The following is a 23,465-nucleotide window of genomic DNA, read 5'->3' on the forward strand; positions in this document are numbered from 1 at the left end:
ATTGGTATTTTTTTTTTTTTTTTGATTGGTATTTTTGAGAAATCCCTTTTGGACTTGTGAAATTTTCCCACATGATATAATTAACATTATATCTTACGAACCTAATGGATTTGGGACTTGAGCTTGAAGAAGCAACTCAACGAACCCAATCAAATCTTGTGTTTGAAACTTGCACACCATGGACATAAACAATGAAATTCTAAAACACAAAAGCTAGGCATGCAAAACATAATATTATTGAAGCAACAGGACTCATAAATCTAAAATCCTCCATAGACATGTAGGTTGATGTGACATTAATATGTGATCTTGGACAAGCTCACCCTCAAACCATGTTTGGTGTGAAGAATGATGGAATCACGCGGTGAAACTGGATGAGCCTCCACGAGTTTGATGTGGTAGCGATGTATGATCGCTGCCGCCACCATCTTCATCTGCACGAACGCCATCTCCTTCCCCAAGCACGTCCTCGGCCCGGCGTTGAAGGCCGGAAACTTGTACGACGCCACGTGTTTGATCTTCCCTGTGGGAGTGATCCACCTCTCCGGCTTGAAGTCCAAGCAATCTCCCCCCCACACGCTCTCCATTCTTCCTACCGAATAGAAAGAGATTATCACTCTGGCATTCTCTTTGATGTGGATTCCACACGGCAGATTATCTGGCCGCATAGGAGCTTTATGCTCCAATGGGACCGGAGGGAATAGCCGGAGAGTCTCGCACAGTGCTCCGTGGAGGTAAACCAGCCTCCGCGACTCTTGAACGTTGAACCGCCTTCTCCAATTCTCGCCCTCGATTTCTTCCCGGATCTTCGCCTCCGTCCAAGGGTGGCGAGCAATTAGCCAGAACAGCCACGTCAGAGTTGCGCTCGTCGTATCTCTACCGGCAAACATCAAATTCAATGCCGTATCCCTCAGCAATTTTCTTGAAGAATCATTATTATTCATGTGTTGAAACTCCTTTTGAAGGATGCTAACAGCCTGAACCCATCTCTTTCCTCCCCAACTAGTTGCCTCTCCACACAAGGGTAGATGAAGTCATCGAAAGCCATGGCGGCTTCTTTGAGCCTCTTCTCTCTCCCAATCCCCAGCCATTTCTGCAACCGCCACACGCCCTCGGGGAGAAGGTGGCGGTACAGCAAAGCATCAATCACGTCGTTAAACGCCTTCTCGCTCGCCACGTGAGGCATCTCCGCGCACAAGCTGCGAGGATCATGCTCCAAGACTAGCTTGCATATACTATCAAAAGTTAATCGCTGGAAAATATCCTGCAAATCGGCATCCGTCCCCGCTTGGCAGAAATGGTCGAGAACGGGCACAAGGCCGTTCTCGATCTTGTCCCAAACGGTGGTCTCCAGCAACGTGTAGAAGTCGGGATGGGTGAGCAAGGAGAGAGTGGTGCGGCGGTGAAGCTCCCACATTTGGAAGTCGGCGTTGAATATGCCGTCGCCCAAGATGTGGAAGATCTTGTTGAACTCGGGGCCCTTTGGATAGTTGGAGAAGTTTTTGCTGAAGATGTGGTGAATTGTTGAAGGATCAGCAGTCATCAGCATGTCCATGTTGCTCAACACAGGGCCTTTCCACTCGAAGGTGCCGCCGGATTCGGCGACGAGCTCTGTTATGTAGTCGTGGATTCTGTAGCAGTTTGGGAGAAGTCCCGGAAGCATCCCGACCACCGGCCAGTTGGTCGGAAGCGACGTGGCTCTCCGGCGACGAGCTGACCAGATGAAGAGGAGGATAATGGAGAGGGTGAGGAAGGTAATTTCCAAGATGGCCATGGGATTGGGAGTCGGACAGCTAGCTTCTCTCTTTTTTGTTCAGAATTGATTGTTGCGGATACCGTCTTTGTCCCTTTAGTAGAGACTAGATATGGTGCCTTTGGACAATATTGTTCATGTTGCACTAATTAATTTCGTCGGCCCAACTGTCCAAACTTACAAAAATTATAAATGTGAATTTAGATTCATATATAAATATTGTACAGTTGGTTTCCTGTACGTGAGACCGATGCGACCTATGAAACCGGTTCTCACACAAGCGTGTAAATATAATATATATGTGCTATTCTACAATTCACTCACCCTAAGTCATTGCTAATCTCCATCACTTATCATTTGTATCACTTATCATTTGTAGCGCCTGAGTTTAGCGCTTTATAAATTCTTGTGAGTAAAAATAACAATTATCGTGAAGTTAATAGTTGAGAAAAAATAACAATTTGTCGTGAAGCAATGCTTTGCAAATTCTCGCGAGTAAAAATAACTATTGTCATTCTCGTGAGTAAAAATAACAATTGTTGTGAAGTAAAGTAATATTTGACAAACATTTTTTTATATATAGATTATTATTTTTCATCAAAAGTTTTAAAATAATAATTACCTTGGAGCTGTAACCCGCGATTCATGTCCAGACCCGCACCCCAGTTCCAACTCGATCAGTCTCATGTATACATTTGGTTTCACGGAAGAATTTAATTGCCAATATTGAATGATAAGTCTTAACCTGCTAGATATTTTGCGCCTACGCCAACCAAGTGCTATAAAGTGAATCTGGAAAATGGTAGGACTCTTAAATTTTTGACGAATATATATTTTGGATCTTTGATTTGACTTTTTTTTAAGTATGTAAAATGTATTCTATATTTTTATCCATAAAAAAAGTTCTGTAGGAAATTTTATTAATTGCACAAACTTGAAGCTAAAAAATTGTGGATTTCATTCCACTACCATCAATATCTTTCAGGCAACGTCCCACATAACTAAAATTGCGTAATGACATTGTTTCCTCTATGATTTCTACAAGCAATGACGTAGAAGGGGAATTAGACATGTGATCAATATTCATTTATAAAAACCAATCATATTTAGTTACAGGTCACTCTCGGCCCCAACTTTTAATTCGAATTATGGAATAATTTCTTTGCTAATGCAAGAATATGAGTTACACATGGTAGCTTTTAGTGATATAATTTGTTAAGATCAAGATAAATTTTCAAAAAAAATTGCCCCAATTAATTAACTCTATGCGCAAAGGCAGTTTTAGATCTGTACGAAATAGGCGATCACACAGGGCCCTCGAAAAATGAGGACCTCGAATATATATATATATATATTTAAAATATATATATATATATATAGGGGGTAGGGGGACTATACAAAAAACTCCCCTTAGACTATAATATAAGGATAAATTCTAATTAACCATTATAATCTAATCATGGACGGCTTAGATTTATTTCCTGTTCGTGTATTGGAATTACTAATGAATTATTGGACCAAATGTTTTATATGGAAGCAGATTTCAAGCATAGGTTAATGTAGCATGTTACATTGTACAGTGTAGATAAATGAAATATCACAAACGTTTACTTGGTGCTATAAAACAGTTACATAAAGTATTTGAAAGATTAAATGAACAATTTTTTTTAAAATTTAATTAAGCTTTTCACATAAAAGATAAATTATTTTTATTTATATGTAAAAGCCTGTATGATTAGTCTCAATCTTGTTAGAATGAGCTTATGACCTTATATGGATCTGAAGGGACAGTGCAATTGGAGTGACTGACATGGGCCAGATTTACTACCGCTCTGCCTCTTTTTATCTTTACCACCGACTTTTATCTTTTCCCTAATTTGTATTCATATTAAACATGATTTAAACAATTCACAGTTGCCTCAACATTTTTGGTTGAATACTTTAGAGCCTCCGCTGCGGGGCTCGACGAGCAGGCGCACCCCTAGCTCGCGCGAGTCCCCTGCCATTCCAGAGTTCCCGAGGCACGAGCGGTGCGCACATAGGCGAGGCAAGCGCAGGAGGAAAGAGAAAGAGCTGTGTGTATTCCATGCTTTACTTAAAAAAATATATATTTTTTTATTTATTTTTTAATTTGAAACAGCAGTTGGAAATAGGGCTGTAAACGAGCCGAGCTGAGCCGAATACTAGCAGGCTCGAGCTCGGCTCGTTTAAATATTCGGGTGTTCGAGCTCGATTCGAGCTTTTATCTTGATGATCGAGCTCGGCTCGTCATCCACTTACTAAGCTCAGGCTCGGTTCGAGTTCGGCTCGGGTGATGCTCGATAATATCAAATTCGAGCTTGAGCTCGAGCTCGGCTCGTTAGATGTTTGTATATATGGTGTTCAAGCTCGAATTTGTTATAAATTTAAGAAAATCTTCTTAATTAATATGTTACACGAGTTCGAGTTCGAGTTCGACTCATTTAAGGCTCGTGTACTAGCTCGATTGAAGGTTCGTGAATAAGCTCGCGAACATGTTCGCGAACAATCGAATTCGAACATGTTCGCGAGCTCAACGAGCCGAGCACTGTCAGGCTCGAGCTCGACTCGATAAAAATTTCGAGCTCAAAATTAGGCTCAAGCTCGGCTCGTTTATTATTGAATCAAGCTCCGAACGAGCTTTTTTCGAGCCGAATCTCGAATAGCTTGCGAGTAGCTCTGTTCATTTACAGCCCTAGTTGGAAACAACTATTTTTATTCTATTTTATTTTATTAATTTCCCAATTTTTTCCCTATAAATACTCATGCACCTCTTTCACCATTTACACCAATTTCATATTTTCTCTTCTTTATTTTTCTCTTCTCCACAAAATGTCTTCTTCTAGCAATTCTCTTCATCTAATGCTACCTCGTCTGGCAATGAAAATCCGAATTAGGATCATTTTTTATTTTCGGATCCGGATATTAATCATGGTTTATTTTTCATGCATCTTGCCAACAATTTTATGCAAGTGGCAAGTACTATCAATTTTGATCCTTCTCCAAAAAAGAAGGCGAAGAAAGCATACGTACACTGTGATCATGACGCTGGTGGTGAACGGCTTTATCAGGATTAATTTGACCCTAATCCTGTTTACGGTGAATCCTTCTTTCAGCGTCGTTTTCGTATGCGCCGGTCTTTATTCTTGCGCATCGTAAATATGGTGAGTCCGATCCATTCTTTAAATATGGTGGAGTCTGATCCATTCTTTCAATAACGCAGAGATGCTTGTGGGTGATTGTGCTTCACACCGGTCCAAAAATGCAAGGTGACTGACTATTTGGCAACTGGCGAATGGAGCAGCCATAGATTCTTATGATGAATATCTTCGTATTGGAGAATCGACGGCGTTGGATTGCTTGAAGAAATTATGTCGAGCAATAATCCGCATATTTAGCGTGGAAATATCAACGATTGTCAAAAGCTACTTGCTATGCATGAGGCGAAGCATGGGTTCCTCGGAATGCTAGAAACCGTAGACTGCATGCACTAGAGTTAGAAGAATTATCCAGTAGCGTGTCAAAGCGCATACACTCGAGGGGATCACAGTGAGCCGACTATTATTTTTGAGGTCGTAGCATATCCCAAGATCTTTGAATTTGGCATGCCTTCTTTGGAGTAGCAAACTCGAACAATGACATCAATGCGTTGAATCAATCGACGTTGTTCAACGACATTCTTTCGGGAAATTAAGCAGCGGTGCACTTTGTGGCCAACGGTTCCCACAATACTACGCGCTACTACTTAATAGATGGAATCTACCCAGATTAGCCCATCTTCGTCAAGAGCCCTTCATTTCCTAGTGACGAGAAAAAGAGAAAGTTCAAAGTGATGCAATAAGCTGTGCGGAAGGACATAGAACGAGCTTTTGGTGTTCTTCAAGCTCGTTAGGCTATTATCAAACGTCCGACTCATTTATGAAAAAAGGAGCAACTGGACGACGTCATGTTTGTGTGCATAAATTTGCACAACATGATAATCGATGATGAATGAGAGAGTGCGACAGATTGGGAGACGGAGGCTGGTGGTGAGGGATCAAGCAGCGGTCTTCAAAATCCGACGAATACTAGAGCTCCGTCGAAATTCGGCACTTATCTGGCTTGAGATGCAACCTTTCGCAACCGTCGATTGCACACCCGCCTCGAAAATGATTTAATCAAACATATTTGGACACGATTTGATCCTCTCGAGCCATAGTTGGTAGATTTAAAAATAAATAAATTGTAATGTTGTTTTAATTTTCGTATTTTTTTTATTAATGTAATGTTTAATTTTATTTTTAATGAATTTTATGATGTTAAATTTAATATTTCATTTAACTGAAAAGTACATTAAAAAATAAAAAAATTAAGAGCCCGAATGTAGAGAGCCCCACTGTAGGAAAGAGGCTCAAAAATGGCGGGAACCATTTAAGAGCCCTTAGGGGGCTCTCGACTACGGATGCTTTTAGGAGTGTATGTCAATACCAACTCGACCATTTGGATTGATTCACTCAATTTGGCTTCGCATTGTGATTATAAGGACATTCTTATATAAGTATTAAGAACTGTGGGCTATATTCAATTACAATTTATTAAAAAAATTAAAGTTTGAACTAAATATTATTAATTATAATTAGATATAGTTTTCACATGCTCCTCGTAACATATTACTTTTTTCAGTTAGGTTAAAATTTGGTTTGAACTTTTTCTTTATAGGGAAAATTAGCTAGTTGTTTGTGGAGAGAGAAAAATCATGGGGGAAGATACCTAATTTATTAGCAATAAAATACCGCAACTAACACGGTGTAATTGTAGCACAGAAATAGTAACCAGATATCGTATCCACAGGGATTGACACAACGAAACGACTTTATCTATCTCCTAAACAGACTATAATAGTAGACAGGTAAACAAAAGTAGAAGATTCAATTATCTTAAACTAAAACACAAATAAAAAAATAAAAGTACGTAGGAGAAAATCAAATATTAAAAGCAACTGATCCTAGGGTAGTAAATTCATTAATTAAATCCACATAATAAATCTATTAATCCTATGTACCAGTTTAATCCAGTTATGATGAGAGATCACTTAATTAATCAATCACTCTCGCTAGAGCAGCAACGATCGTAGATTAGTAAATTATCTATCTCCGTTAGGTCTCAAGAAAATCTACTAACTCCCAATAGCTCATAAGAATAGCTCCCTATGATCCACCTATCTCCGCTAGGTCTCAAGGTTAAAATCATATCATACATTCCTGAATCCGCTAAACAGTTATCTCTGCTAGGTCTCAAACCGAATAGCTAAACATGCAAACTATTGATCAGATAATTCACAAGAAATTAAGCACCAGGAATTATGAATCATAAACTGGAAGGCACAAAGGTATTAACAAATAAATCACATAAATTCAATCAACTATTTACAAACCCTAGAATCAGCTAAAGGAAACTAGCCAGACATGCTTAAATAAAACATAAACATAATTAAATAGAATGCAATTGTAAAAACTGAGTTATATAAAAACCGAATGAAAAACGATTGTAGCGCTTGAATCTTCAATCTTGATCCAAGCCTTGAAAACTAGAAAACAATAAAAATCTAAAGCTAAAAACTAAAGTATGAATGCTTGGGTTCGGGGGGTTGGTGCTCTCCTCGAATAGGTCAAAAGAGAACCTATTTATAGATTTCAGATTTCCTTCGGATCACTATGGAAGTTGCCATGCACAGTGGAATTCTAAAGGTAATAGAATCGTGTGAAATAAGGCAACTCTCCAGCTGGATGCGCGCTCCGGAAAATACTCCCACTTTTGCCAACTTCGCAGCTCTCGCCAGAGGAACGATTGTCTCTCGGGAAACGGGTCGCCAGCGGAATAGGTTGCGCCAGAGAAATGACGAATTCTCTGCTATCGCCAGAGGAATGGTATTGCCAGAGGAATAGGTTGCGCCAGAGAAATGGACCTCCGCTCTGGCATTTCTCCGCTCTGGCAGCGGGGAAGCGAATCCTCTGGCATCGACTCCTCTAACCTCGACTCCTCTGACCTCGACTCCTCTGAAATGGCGACTCCTCTGGCGCCTTATGAGTCCTCTGGCGTTTCCGCGCTCGCTTCGATTTCTCTGGCGTTCGTGGATTTCGCTGCACTGAACTTTGATTTCTCTGACTCCAGAGGAATGGTGATTTCTCTGCTCTGGAAATGTCGGTTCCTCTGCTCTGGAAACCAGAACACCTGGAGAACGCCAAATTCTTCCAAATTCATTCAAAACTGCATTCTTCCATCTCGAAAGCCTAAATCTCCTGCAAAGCATAAAATACACCATAAACGCACCAATTTCCAGAAGATTATCTTAAAACATGCACAAACAAACCCTAAAAAATAGAGTAAATTAAGCATAAATCAAGTGCACACGAAGGTATTTTTTAATACACATGTTTTTTAAATTATGTACTAGAAATATCCATTTTTATTTTATTTTGCTATACTCTATATCCATCTTGATTTTTTAAACATGTTTGTTGAAAAAGATAAATTGATTGTGACATAAAAGGCGATCATTGTGATTGAAGTTATAATTGATACTATGATTATTCTTCTTTTGTCATATGGTAATGCATGCGTGTGAGTGTGAGTGTGAGTGTGCATGCCTTGAAAGTTTTCCTTCTTTTGTCAGATTGCAATTGCATGCGTGTGAATAAAGTTGAAAGTTTCCGCCTATGAACTTTTCAGTTTTTATTTGCATGCATGTATGCCTTGAACGCTCTATGATTTGCTTCATTAATTGAAGTTTCTCCCTATTAAGGTTCCCTCTTCAACCAAGGTTTAGGGCTATAATTAGAGGTGTAAAACGGTACGGGTCGGGCCAGCTCGGCCCGAATCCATCGGGCTTTCAATTTTTATCGGGTTAGGCCAGACCGGCCCGAAATTAGATTGAGAAGCAAAATCCGTCCATAATTTTCTTTTTGACATCTTATTTTTTTTGTTACGAAAATAATAAAAAATAATTTAAAGTCTATTACATACATGCTGCATGTGAAGAATATGTGATGGAATGTGCGATGTAGACATGTGTAGCCCACCTATCCTTATTAAATAAAATAAATTGTTACTATTTTTTTTTAAGTTTACAAGAGGTATTTGAATACAAGCAATTACACGCAGGCGAAACCTCAACACCACTCAACAGTGGAAAAACATCCTAATATAACAATTAACTCATTTGTTTATACACCTTAAAGCTTACACGAAACTGCAAGTGAGGCTGGTGGATGAGATTATCCTCATTTTAATTAATCGAGTTCACTAAGATAATTTATCCATTTATTTTTCAAAAAAAAGAAGAAGATAATTTATCCATTTCAATTCACAACTAGGAGACAAAAATTGTGCTGCGGAGATGTAATCCATTAATGTATCATCTTAAATTAAATTTGTATGATGATATAAAGATATTCATAGATCTTTAATTCAAATTTTAAATTGGGTCACCAAACATGACTTTTATAGTATCTAGATTTTATATGTAGAATATCAAATACATAAAAATAATATTAATTATTATTTATTAATATAATCTATCTTAATTTAAGCTATCTTGCTGTATCCTAACATGGCTACCGAAGGTCTAAATTAAATTTGTATGATGATACAAAGATATTTATAGACAAAGGAGCCCAAATCCAAAATTCAATAATTGGGGTGGAAAGCGGGTCGGACCCTGAAATGGTCATTTGATATAGTAGCAAATTATTTGAATGAAAATGGATGGGGGGCTCCGCCCCAATTTGTTTCGCATCTACTCCTCCGCCTGCGCATCCTTCTCCCTCTCCCCAATTTCTTATCCTCAAATTTACCTCATCTTCCTCAGATTCATATCTGTGTCAGTCTGCAACTATATTAGAATTTGATTTGTTCATAAATTATAGCTGTTTCAGATTGAAGATCTTCTTATTGATTTTTGCATCGACCGAGTTATTTATTAGTGCGGACTGCGGTGGGATTGGTGATCGGAGATGGCTTCGGGATCACCGGCGATTAATAAGATTGAGAGGGCACACCAGATGTACAGAGAGGGCAAGTATGCCGAAGCACTGGATTATTACACCGACGCGCTTTTCATGGCCAAGACCACGCCGCAGAAGATTGCGCTCCACAGCAACCGCGCCGCTTGTTTTCTCAAGCTCCACGACTTCAACAAGGTATCTATTGTCTACCACTTTCCGATGTTCTAATACCATGTTAGTTTATCAGCTCAACCTAGTTAGTTTTGGACGCTTAATCCGTTGGTTTTGTTTGGTAAATTGGTATTATGTATCGTTGAAGTCCCAGAATTGCCACTGCTTTTGTTATGAACGGTAGATGATAGGTTGGTGAAGGATGGAGTTTTGAGGATGCTATCAAAGACTAAGAATCATCATTTGCTCTTGAATAAATTTAGTTCCTTGGGAAACCTCTGATTTGCTGTAGTCTAGAGTATATTTTAATGCAAGATACAAAATTTGATAACCTTCTTTATTCATTGATATAGTATATCAGATGATAAATAACGAAATTATTGAGTTTAGTAGTGAATTGGTTCTCAAGTTAACTAGTATCTTATTCGGTTGGATATCTTGGGAGGAAACTTTACCTGGAAACTGCTGTACTATGCTATATATATACATATATGTGTGTGTATGTCTATATATATAAACCATTACATCTAACTAGTTATGTGCAAAATAACTGGAAAAGGAAAGATAGGATTAGCATTGTGAGTGCAGTAATGTAATTTGTTTGTCCTTATAGTTCTGATTTTTGAATTTGTGTTTCCCTCCACTATTGTTAGTACTGGATTGCTTCTGATGAAGTCAGCTATTTAAAAGGATCATACAATTCTCCCTTGATAATGGAAGTTTTCACTTGATTTAGTCAGTTTTATACTTATGACCTTATCTTCTGTATTCGTTAATTTAATGTGATAAACCAGTACAAATAAAGAGAACATAATGATTATTTTATTAAACTTAGTATAAATTAACATAATGATTATTTTATTAAACTTAGTATAAATTGGTAAAGTGTTCATTTTTCTTGCATCACTTAATTAATATTTATATTTCTCAGAGTGTGCGGGGAAACTAAAAAGGAAAGTTCAAATAACTTGTTAAGTTTTTCCTTGAACATATGCTAATCTTTAAGGTTGATACGCCATATTCTTACAGGCTGCAGAAGAATGCACCTCAGTGTTGGAACTTGATTACAATCATACTGGAGCACTGATGTTGCGTGCTCAAACTCTGGTCACCTTGAAGGAGTATCATTCGGCACTTTTTGATGTCAATCGGCTGATAGAGTTGAATCCATCATCAGAAGTATACAGAAACCTTCACACCCGTTTGAAGACACAACTGGTAGTTCCTAATTTTTCCTTATTGTGCTTTAGATGATGTTTATGGTATTGATACCTATTTTTGCTTCTATGTACTGTCATTATTTTCTTTTCATGAGAATGTCTTTTTTTAAAACATAGTACTAGTATGTTACTATGTTTTACTTAATATATGACTGGCCCAAACATTATGGCACTCTAATTAAGTTTATCTTTTATCCATTTGAATTCTTATGGAACTTTTAGACTGGTGCTGCTCTTGTTTTTCCTAGTATGGACATGAGAATTGTTTATATGCATCCCTCTTGTATCAAATGAAAAATACATATATATAGAATATAGGTATCCTATTGAATTATATCGTGGAATGGAGGGCATGAGTTTTAATACAATGGTTGGAAGATGTATTTTTCAGTGTAAAAGGGGTCCCACAAAGTGTAGTCATTCTTGTCCTTAAGTGGTGTCGGCCCACCCAAATTGAAAATTAAGGGGTGACATTTTTGTAAATGTTAAATGTGAATGAGGTTTAAGATATAAGGGATAGTTTCCAAAAAAAGGAAAGGATACAATTTTGTGGACGGACGAAAGTAGTAATAAGATTATAATTTTCGTGGATGGAGGGAGTAGTTTTTTGGTGCTCTGTATTGTATTTGCAGAAATTGATTATCCATTTTGTATTTTGTTGGGAACATTATCTTGGTCCTTTGTCAATAATTATGGTGTCTTTTGTTTAAGGAAGTCACTTGCTCCAATACCCGAAGATGAAGCAGAGTTTGAAGAAGATGATGAATATCTAGATGAAGATAAACAGGAACCATACGAGGAAGAACTGGACGATGAAAAGATTGAAGATCTTGGAAGTAGTGGAAGTGATGTGACTCGTGATGCTGCAAAAAATAACAACGGGGAATGTAATTTTGAGGATGTGAGTCTAACAGAGGAGATATTACCCAGCCAGAATATGATCAGACAACTACCATCTGATCAAACGTCCTCGGGTTGGCGGACAATTCCGAAACCGAAAGGACATTCTCAGCTAGACTACTCAAGGTGGGACAGGGTTCAAGATGACTCGAGTGAAGAAGATGATGATGATGATGAGGACGACGAAGATGATGATGATTCTCAACCTCAGTATCGATTTCGTGTTAAAACAGTTGGCGTGAAAGCAGTTAAATAGTTGTAAGGTGCCTCAACGGAGAGCTCTGTGGACTGTGGTGACTCATTTCCAGAGATCAAGTTACTTCCAGGATTGAGTAAGTTACTGGATTAGGATGCTTGGTAGTGGAACGAGCACATAGTTCCTAAGGTCGGAGAGCTGCATTCGCTGTGTCAAAACATGCTTGATTTCACGGAGACTGAATTATACACATATACTTCCATATAATGTTGCTCTCTACTGGAACTGTGAAAAAGTGCAGTTCCAAATTTTGACCCATCTTGCATGCATCTGCTGAATGCGTGCCTGCCTTGTACACACCTTCAGTCCTGAGTCGCAAAGGTCAGACTTGTGGCTTATTCTAGACAGATCGTTATATTCATTCTTTTGTTTGTATGTAAGACCACAGAAAAACAAATGTGTTGGACATATTGAGGAGTTGTGTGCATGTAAACGGAGTGTTGTTGTACAAATTTGGTATTGTTCATAATAAGATGAGATGTGATTTGGCTAATACCCATATAAGGAAGAGGACTGCTGTATCTTTATCTTCTTTTTTTCTTTCTTTTAGGGTGCGTTTCCTCTGATGAAAAATGAGAGAATGTATAAAATTTCTCTCTTTTTCGTTCATTTTCACATATTACTATGATAGAAAATTTTATCCGAACAGGATGGAATATTTGTTCGGATAGCTCATTTTCACTCATTTTCACTTCAATGTTAGATAATATTATCTTTGGATAATGGTGTGAAAATATTTTCTAACATCTCCTCATCTTACAACTAAAGTAAACGCACTCTTACGATAAACTGTGAGATAAGAAAAGGTGTAAATAGGTTTTAATATATATTTACTTGTGGTATTATATATATTTACTTGACTGAGAATCAATAGGTTTTTTCGATATAAAATGATAAGTCAAATAAGTATTATCAGCATTGATACCGATCTTGTTTCCATCAGGGTGGGATACTTTTATCACACTATTTTTTTTAATAAAAAATCTCATGTTCTTTAGGAGAGAGATACAGAGAAAATTTCATCACACCACTTTCCTATAATAATATTATCATGAATTAAAAAAAAAAAAAAAAGGAAAAATGAGATGTCCGAATTTGTTTTCATGTTAGCTTGAAGAAAATTATTCACCATCTAGAACATGCCTTTTTCCAGATAATGCACCTTTATGATGTTACATGTGTAAAGTTTCAAAGTGAAATATCAAGAGGTGGAAAAACTCCTACTTTTGCGTAGATTTTGTATAGCTGATTCATGATTGTGATGAGTGGCTGAAAACAGAAATTGGAGGTGATTAAATATGTACATGTATTGTGCAAAAATTGCAACAAGTAGTTGAAAAACTGAAAAATTATGCATAGGTTTTGCAATACAACTAATATTCCTCCACCTAGTATTTCAATTTCCACCCGTGCGTTGTAGATTTTTACATAGATAATTAATTACTCTCTTCGTTCCGTGAAGCTTGAACATTAGTATATGATAGTAAAAGTTTTCTCCTTTATTCACGTTTTCATTTTTTTCACATATCACACTTAACACACAAAATACTAACTTCTTAAAATCTGTGTTGAAAAGAAATTGCTCAAGTTTTGCAGAACGGGGGGAGTACATATTAGTTAATGCTATGTTGTGTTAAAATAATAAATAAAAATATTGTGTTATATTGTATAAAAATGCATAATTCATAATTTTTCAAATAATTTATTTTTTTATAATTGTACTATTACAAATAAGGGTGCTTTGTGAAATAATAATAAGAAATATAAACAAAATTGACAATTGTAGTATTGAATAAATCACACTAATACAAATTAGTAAATTTATAAGTTTTGAAAAAAAAAAATATAGACACGTTCATTGTACTTCATATTTATTCATTTATGTGTGATTATACTATTATTTTTTTTAAATAAACTACAAAGCTAATTAGAAATTTGTTATGCATATTATTATGATATTGGGAATCCTATTTATGAATGTCGATTATGCAAAATTCTCTTTTAGTACGATGAACAACAATGAAAAGATTACAGGCCACATATACCATCATACTTTAGTGGTAAATTTAAACTTGAAGTACTTAAAAAACCTCCACAATTACTGAATGAGCTTTTGTTTGGTGTTCATCGAAGAAGCAAACACTTCCAAGCCAATATTCATTCCTTTAATAATATGTTCAGTTTTGCATCTATGAGAGGCAAGGTTGACATACATTTTAATACAATATGTGTTCAAAACTAACATCGTATCCTATTAAATAAAAAAATAAAAAAAAACTAACATCGTATAGGTAGTTTAATACTAAAGCATGTGATAAAAATAATAATAACATATCAAGTACAATAAGTATTGTCTATAAATAAGTTTTTCAAAATTTATAGATTTACTAATTTGTATTACCATGCTTTATTCAATATTACAATTGTTAGTTTTATGGAGTATTTATTTTTAATATTATTTCATAAATCACCCCTATTTGTAACAGTACAATTATAAAAATTTAAAATTATTTGATTAATTAAAGATTATGTATTTTTATACAATATAACACAGTATTTTCTATTTGTTGTTTTATTTCGACACAACATTAATTATTATATAATTAATTATATCCATATAGAAAAATCTACAATAATTTACCCGGTGCATATGCACGAGCCTTTGAGGTAGATTGTAAAGTTAAACATGTTTGAAGTGGTCTTTAAAACGCATATGGTTGTGATGCACTTGAACAAATTGAAATGCATACACCTTACCAACATCAAAAATCAATTTTCATCCTTTTATGATCGGCGCGTTTAATAGACTCATGTATGTGATTGTCACTCCCATCATGGAATACTAACTTGTACGAGGAAAAATTGTTTGTGTTTTCGTACGAAGACATCTTATATGCACGAATAATTCGTAACTTTAGAATCAAATCATCTCCACTTTCTTCAGTGTTTTGTATATGTTTAATCAAGCTATAGAAATGGGCCATACTTTTTTTTTTTGTGACATGTAAAACAATGGATGCATATTTTCGGTGCAAGAAGTGGAAGATGATGTTGTTTAACTTGTATTAGAGTATTCATATCGGTCGACTCATCCGTAGGGACTCGAGTCAATTTTTGGATGAGTCAACCGATGTAAGCTCTCTCTTACTCTAGTCTAACTCATCCGGATGAGTAAGGCTCATCCGCCCATTATGGAAGGTGCGTGCCATGCACGCGTCACTTTTAGCCGACTCGTCCACTTTTTATATGGATTAGTCGGGCTCAACGAATGTAGGGGGTCGATCATAGCCGACTCATCCACTTTTTATATGGATGAGTCGATTTGTGACATTGACTCATAACCGACTCAATGTGGGGGCATTGACTCATCCGTGGATGAGTCTCTGACCGACTCAACGGATGTGGATGCTCTTAGCACATATATTTATAATGAATGATTTACAGGGAAAAGAAATAAATTGTTACATATAATTCTTCATGTCATTGCGTAACATATTTTTATTTCAATTTATATTTATTATATCATATGTTCTTTTATAGATATTTTTTATCATAACAATCTATAGATTTATAAAGTATAAAAATAGAGATAAATCAATCTCACAGAATTTGCTAACTCTACATAGAATTAAGACGACCCATGGAATTAGCAGAATCCGCATATTATATATAAAAAGTCTATCAAAATCTTTTAAATTCTTAATTGAATACACCCCTTAGGATCCTTCTAACTTCATTGTTAAATCCCCAAATTAAATTTGTCGTAGATGAAGTAACGTATATAAATAGATATATTGATTACACATATTAAAATTGAATAAACCCTTATTTTGCATTGATAAACACTCATTTTGCATGGTTTTTATGATTTATATTCTTTGGTATTGTGCATTGTGTGATATCTTTTGAAGTTAATTTCATACATTATTTTGTGATGTGACATTTTGGTATAGTTTTGACCAATTTGATCCAGGTGAGTGTTTTGGAGTAGTATTATTAAGGGAGAATGTTCGAGAGGCGAGAGCGTGGAGAAAAACGTCCAAAAATTGAGAAAAAGGCGAAGAACAGACAGAAAGACGGAGGCGATTGCCGAGTTCATGAAGGAACATAGAAGAAAATCGGCGATCGCCGAACATGCTGTCTAGTTTTCGGTGCCCAGCTTTGATCATCGACGATCGCCGATGTTTGCTTACGTGCGTGAAGGATTTCAGCGATCAGGACGACGATCGCCATTCCGATCGTTGATGTTTTCGTGTTTTTCTAATTTGCGCAATTTTATTTGTATTTTTGAATTTTTAAACTAAGTTTTTTCCTGTGCCTATAAATAGGTCTCATTATTGACCTATTTAGAGGACAACTTTCATATTTTCTTTTTCCTAGACTTAGAATTTTATTGCTTTCATAGATTAGGTTTCTTTTCCTTCAAGATTCAAGCTGTCATTATTTCTGGGTTTTATCAATTTCATTTATTTTTATTGTTTTATTCTCTATTATGTTTTTATTTTCTTTTTTGATGTCTAACTAGTTTTCTCTTCTAATTCCAGAGTTTGTATATAGTTGATTGAATTTATGTGATTGATTTATTGATACCTTTTTGCATTTGAGATTCTGATTTACAATTCCTGGTGCTTGTTTCTTGTGGATTATATGTCCAATAATTTACATGTCTAGTTAATCAGTTTGAGACCTAGCGGAGATAATTGTTTAGCGGATTGTGGATTGCGAATATTTGAGACTATAATATGTGTTGGTATCATTTTCTTATGTTTTAGATATGAAAATTAAGTGCAAAATAGGAAAAAAAAAAATTAGATTATCAGTGGGTCGGACCCGGACCGACCCGCCAGGTTTGTTGGACCGAAATTTCTAAAAAGTTGAACCGACCCGGACCGATCCTTGTGTGTAAACTGACTTGGGATTGGACCGAACCCGAGCAATGGGTCCGGTTCGGTTCGGGTCCAACCCGTCGATATTCTAATTATTTTTTTTCCTATTTTGCACTTAATTTTCATATCTAAAACATAAGAAATACGATACCAACACATATCATAGTCTCAAATATTCGCAATCCGCAATCACAATAAAAAACATAAATTAAAATCAATCTAATACATAATAATCCAAGCATTGAAGTTCATAAAAAGAAATGTGAAATCTTCAATCCAAGCCTAAGTTGCATTGGTGTTCATCATTTGTACTTAGCTTTGTTGAGTTTGAGAACTCATCCCTTGAGTTTGACTCACACTCTCCTCACTTTCATTAATGGAAAGGTTCCTCAAACCTACATAATAATATTTAAAATTTCAAATTAATAAACATCGAATAACATAAGTAATACATATATAAATAATGAAAAAAATACTTTAAAATGTTACCTTATTCATGCTTTTGTATGTCTTCAATGGTGATATTTTCTTTTGTCTTCCTTAGCCAATGTTGAGTGCATATGAGGGACTCGACAATTGTAGCAGATAAAGAACTCCTAAAAGGGTCGAGAACTCTTTCTCCAGTGCTAAAAGCTGATTCTGAGGCCACTGTAGAGATTGGGACAACCAACAGATCTCGAGCTAGATGGCAAAGAACAGGAAAGCGGTGTTGGTTAATCTTCCACCACATCAAAATATCAAAGCTCTCATTGTCTGTAGACATAACAAGCTCATTGCAATAGACATCCAACTTATCAATTGTAGAGAATGATCCAACTTGAACCTTTCGCCTTTTGAATCTCTCAAGCATGACCCGTTTTTTTTAGCTTTGAGATGATTCCTTTTGCTTTGTAGATTGAGATTGTGTGGCTGCGGTGGTTGCAGGTTGATGAATTTCCTTGTATGCATCATACAACTCATGCAAGCTAGCCAAAACCTCTTTGCCCACTTTCTTTCCAAGTACTTCACCCCACTCTTGAACTAGTACATACTCAAGAAATTCAAACTTGTACCTAGGATCAACAATCACACAAGAAATTATGTGATTCGTTTTATATGGATCTCCCCAATAGTTATCATACTTCTTTCTCATTGTGGCTCCCATGGATTTGACTACTTCATCATTACTTATCATCCAACCATTTAACATAGTACTAACACAAGTAATCTCATGCACAAATTCATTACATGTAACATAATTTTTGCTCGAGACTCTAATTGTCAACTCATAGAAAGCAAGGAGAAGATCAGACATTCTTCTCCCATTAATCCAATCCTTACCCAATGGAACACCATCATGATGAGCAAGATCAATCCCAAAGTAGGGATCTTTCACACTATAAGCCTTAAATGTCTTCTCAAACTTGCAAGCCACACTCAACATTAGATAAGTTGAGTTCCATCTAGTAGGTGTATCTAGGCATAAAAGACTTTTAGTGGAGATGTTTTCTTCAATACAACATTCCCTAAACTTGACCAACCTTAAGGGAGATTGCCTAACATACATCACCGCATCTCTAATCCTCTTAACAGAAATGCCTATTTCTTTCAACCCATCCAAACTACTAAAGCAATTATATGAGCAACACATTGCATATGTAGGAATTTACCCTTCAATAGGCAACAACCCTTCGCAGATAACTTATTTTTCAAAAAAGACATGCAAGTATCATTTGATGAAGCATTATCAACAGTCACATCAAATACCCTAGTGTTGGATTTTACACCAAGAAATCGAATCAATTGAACACAACAACAAGAAAAACAAATGCAAAACAAAGTAAAAACACTATCAAATACGTGGTTCGATCCAGTTTGGATCTACATCCATGGGCCAAGAGAAGGTGATCTTTATTGAGTATTCAAACTATGATTACAACCGCAAATCGAAGAACTCAAATCAGACTTAGAACTCGAGCTCTCGATTTACAATACACACACAAACTGTGAATCTCGACTTAGGAAGAAGAAGACTGTAGCTACATGCAAGGTTGTTATAAACCAACTAAAAGCCAGCTGCAATCTGAGCCGCTTGATGATAATCAACGGCTACGACTTAATCCGGCAACTTAAAGTTTTGTTTGCAACTAAACCCCTCCGCATCAATATAATTGCCACAGAAGTTCTTCCTCCTAAAATCGAAATGAGCTGAAACATTTCTAAGGCATTGATCGTCACACCTAGCAATCCCCCACTCACGCAAACAAGCATCAAGTTGCCTACCCAAATCATCACCCCTATGACTCTCTATTGTGCAAAAATTGATTGTCCTTTTGTTCAGCTTCCACTCTTTATCAATAAAGTGAGCAGTAATACACATGTAATTCAATCGTTGAATATAAGTCCAAGTGTATGTAGTAATACAAACACTTTGACCACTTTCAACGAAAAAATTACATAGCTTATGTTTTTCATCAAGATATAACTGAAAACAATCCATTGAGATTATCCACCTAGAGATAAGCCTAAACTTAGGCTGCAAGGTCCTAACGAATTTCTTAAACCCTTCACCTTCAACGGTCTTAAAAGGCAATTCATCCTTAATTATCATATCAATTAACTTTGTTGTTGTTTAGGACCGACTCCTTGAGGCTTCTTTTTGCATTTTCTAAAGTGTTTCATCATAGTAGACGTACCATTTTTTGAGGTATTTGCACAGTAATCCTGTTTGTAGTAGTTGCAATAAGCTCTTTCTGCTCCATTTTCATCCGTAAATCGGTTGAAGTGAAGCCAAATCACAGTAGTTTTTTTCCTGGTTCTTGTTTCTTTTGATGCAACATCCTCGTCCTCGGGTGGAGTAATAGCTTCACCTTCTGCTTCTACCGGCATATTAGTTCCTGATGTCGACATTTTATCACCTACAAATTTCATATTCACCCACATTAATGAAAAATCATATATACACAAACTGACTACTGACATGATGTACATTGACTTTAAAGAATCACAAAATACATAATATAAATAATTAACCAATTTAGCCTCGGACTGACAATACAATATCTACATTCAATAATAACCAATTCAGCCTCAAACTGATAATACAATATCTACATAAATAATCGATATCTAACAACTAAATAATTGATATCTACATAACAACTAAATAATTAACCAATTCAGCCTCAATAATAACCAATATCTATATTATGAAATATACAAGACAAGATTCAACTAGATGATATAATTGCATTTGCATGGAATCGCATACTTCACTTTCTGCTAAACACCAATTAATTAAATTGCACTTGCAGGGTGAAAACATCAGCTCTGCTATATCGAAGAGCTAATGAGCATGATTTTGCTATTAAACAACAATAATTAAAATATATATACATGTAGGGTGAACAACTAAAAAAAGTAATACGAATTTGGTAATCGATTCAGCCTCAATAATAACCAATATCTATATTATGAAATATACAAGGCAAGATTCATAATATACAATCACTTGAAGTTCACATACACGAGACAAGATTCATATTTCATAATATACACATACATAAATACACAAACACACAAGATTCATAAACTGAATATCAAGCTCAGCGGCGAGGACTTACCGAAGTCGGCCGTTGGGCGAGGCGGCGAGAACTGCCTGCTGGCTGTTGCGGGTTTGGGCTCGGTGGAGCGCGAGAATGGAGAACGGAACGAACTGGGTCACTAGAGACAGAGAGCCGAGAGGAAGAGGGTGCTTCGCGGGACTGTTCGGCATGAGGCTGGGAAGCGGTCCGGTTCGGTACAAGCGGGGCAGCGCCGCGGAAGGTTTGAGTGGGTGGGGTGGCACTTGGCAGCGGCGGCTAGGGTTAGACGGGTTTGAAAGTTTGAGTTCAATGCAATATGACTCACTCTTTCGGTTTCCAGATTTTTGAGCACTCTATTTACTAAAAATTTGAATATTAATTTTATTAATATTATTATAAATACTCCCTCCGTCCCATTAAAGTTGGCCACATTCTTTTCGGCACGGAGATTAAGAAAGGGATAGTTAGTGGAGATTAAGGGTGGTCCCCTCAAATTTGATGTACTTTTTGAAACTTAATTAAATTGTTAATTTCAACTAACTTAACAACCACCTTTTTCACTTTTTATAAATTTAATTTATTTTATTTATTAAATTAAAACCAATATTTTCAGTTTTATTTTATTCACTCATTACATTTAATTAAATTAAACAAAATTATTTTATTTAGTTGTATTCACGTGTAATTTTCAGTTTTATTTTATCAATCATTTAATTTATTCAATCTACCCATTATATTTAAGGAAATCAATATTTTAAACAATGAGAAAACTGAAACATAAACACTTGCAATGAAAAAAGCGGCTGTTAGATAAACTAATTTAATAATGCACACATTTTGGACTGTTAGATAAACTAAAAAGGCGGCAGTACATAATTTTGTTTTGCCACCAAAAATTTTCGGTGCACTAACACAACTAAAAAGGCGGCAGAACATCTATAAAAACAAGGGCTGATTCATTTTTACAAATTCAGCCGATTCCAAAAATCCTAGAAAAACACATCTACCAATGAGACCTCTTAAGGATCTCTGTAACCAAGATCGAAATAAGATTGTGCAATATCTTCTTGCCAACTTGAAGAATGGCAAGCCTCGGTACGGAGCCATGAAGGAGGCGGCATCCCTCTTCAACACATCACAACGTACGATTACTCGTCTTTGGGCGGCTGCAAAAAAACAAAAGGAGAATGGTCAAGAAATTTATCTAGCCAATGCCAAACTAGGTGCAACAAGAAGAAAAAGAATACAAGTCGACATAGAGCTCATACAAAGTCTGGAGCTGCAAAAAAGATCAACCATACGACGACTCGCACTCATAGAACAACTTCCAGCCAAGCGAAACAGCAAGAACAGGCCGGCTGGAACTATGGAAACAAAGCCCATACAGTCCGTGACCAAGGAAATCATGAAAGGATGCTACATAAATCAGGTATGCAAAAATGCAGCTCAAGTATGCAAAGAATGTGGATGTGATATGTATTGTATTTTCAAATAAAATGTTTTCAACTGTTCTTTCATCTTTATTACAGCTTCTACCAGCAATATATCAAAAGTGGCCTGAATTTGGAAGTAAATTGATCTATATTCAGCAAGATAATGCAAAGCCCCATATACTAGACTCAGACCCTGAATTTAGGGCAGCAGCCACAGCTCATGGATTCAACATAAGAATAGTTCAACAACCACCAAACAGTCCGGACACAAATGTGAACGACTTGGGATGGTTTAGAGCTATTCAGAGCATACAAGAAGAGCATGCATGTTACAGTTGGGATGATCTTGTGAAGGCTGTTGAGGCATCATATGCAGCACTATCTCCTCACACACTTAACAAAGTGTTCCTAAGTTTGCAATCATGCATGGTAGAGATTATGAAACAACGAGGTCATAATGCATACAAAATCCCCAACATGAGGAAAGATGCACTAATGAGAGCAGGGGAGCTGCCAAGGGATTTGGAGGTTTCTAAGAACTTGGTGGAAGAGTGCATTACTTACTTGACTGAACATGCACCTATGAATTTGGTGCAACAGATCATGGAGAAGTTAGGGTATCCCTTTGCAGAAGAAGGCCTAATCAATGACTTCCAACAGTTAGAAATTTAGGGCTGCTAGGTCTCTTTTTTTAAAAAAAACAAGGGTATGTTTTTTGTAAAGCAATGGTCTGTTTTTTTGTATAGCAAATGTCTGTTTTTTTGTATAGCAAAGGTATCTTTTTTGTAAAGAAACTCAGTTATGCATTTTGTAAAGGGCTGGACGCAAATGAATGAAAGACCAAGCAAATTAGTTATGCATTACTCATGTGTGCAGCCTAGTATGTGATGTTCAAACATAACAGAAGGCACCAGCCGGCCTTAAAGCTTCAAACAACACACATCAAACAACAAGGCACCAGCCGGCCTTAAAGCTTCAGACAACAGAGACATCAACACACGAAGGCACCAGCCGACCTTAAAGCTTCAAACAAGGCACAACATCAAAACTGAAGGCACCGGGCTGTACATCACAGCCCGATACATCAACAACAAAGATGGCACCAAGTGGCCTTAAACATAATGCAAACAAAACACCAAAAGCCAATTTCACAAAAAATCTCAGAAATACAATTCAAAATCATTTTTCATCACAGAATTTGATTCAATATTTTCATCATTTCAGCACCATGTACACCAACAACCAACAATGCAACAATTAATCCCCACTCAATCATCATACAA

General features: G+C 36.4%; 1 protein-coding gene and 1 pseudogene across 1 annotated transcript; one reads left to right on the plus strand and one right to left on the minus strand.

The window, feature by feature from the left end:
• Nucleotides 1-217: 217 nt before the first annotated feature.
• On the minus strand, nucleotides 218-1,929 carry LOC130986031 (alkane hydroxylase MAH1-like; annotated as a pseudogene).
• A 7,470-nt stretch (nucleotides 1,930-9,399) lies between these two features.
• On the plus strand, nucleotides 9,400-12,793 carry LOC130986032 (uncharacterized). Its single transcript, XM_057909298.1, has 3 exons — nucleotides 9,400-9,948; nucleotides 10,954-11,142; nucleotides 11,860-12,793. Exons 1-3 carry the CDS (start codon nucleotides 9,763-9,765, stop codon nucleotides 12,298-12,300), a joined length of 816 nt encoding a protein of 271 aa, XP_057765281.1. The 5' UTR covers nucleotides 9,400-9,762; the 3' UTR covers nucleotides 12,301-12,793.
• The last annotated feature ends 10,672 nt before the right edge of the window (nucleotides 12,794-23,465 follow it).

Source organism: Salvia miltiorrhiza, chromosome 5 (assembly GCF_028751815.1).
Source record: "Salvia miltiorrhiza cultivar Shanhuang (shh) chromosome 5, IMPLAD_Smil_shh, whole genome shotgun sequence".
NCBI lineage: Eukaryota > Viridiplantae > Streptophyta > Magnoliopsida > Lamiales > Lamiaceae > Salvia > Salvia miltiorrhiza.

Excerpts from the sequence above, each read along its gene's own strand:
- LOC130986032 (XM_057909298.1), top strand. The coding sequence starts at position 9,763 with ATGGCTTCGGGATCACCGGCGATTAATAAGATTGAGAGGGCACACCAG. Across the intron at positions 9,949-10,953 it reads AGCTCCACGACTTCAACAAG|GCTGCAGAAGAATGCACCTC; the intron begins GTATCTATTGTC and ends ATATTCTTACAG. Across the intron at positions 11,143-11,859 it reads CCCGTTTGAAGACACAACTG|TCACTTGCTCCAATACCCGA; the intron begins GTAGTTCCTAAT and ends TGTTTAAGGAAG.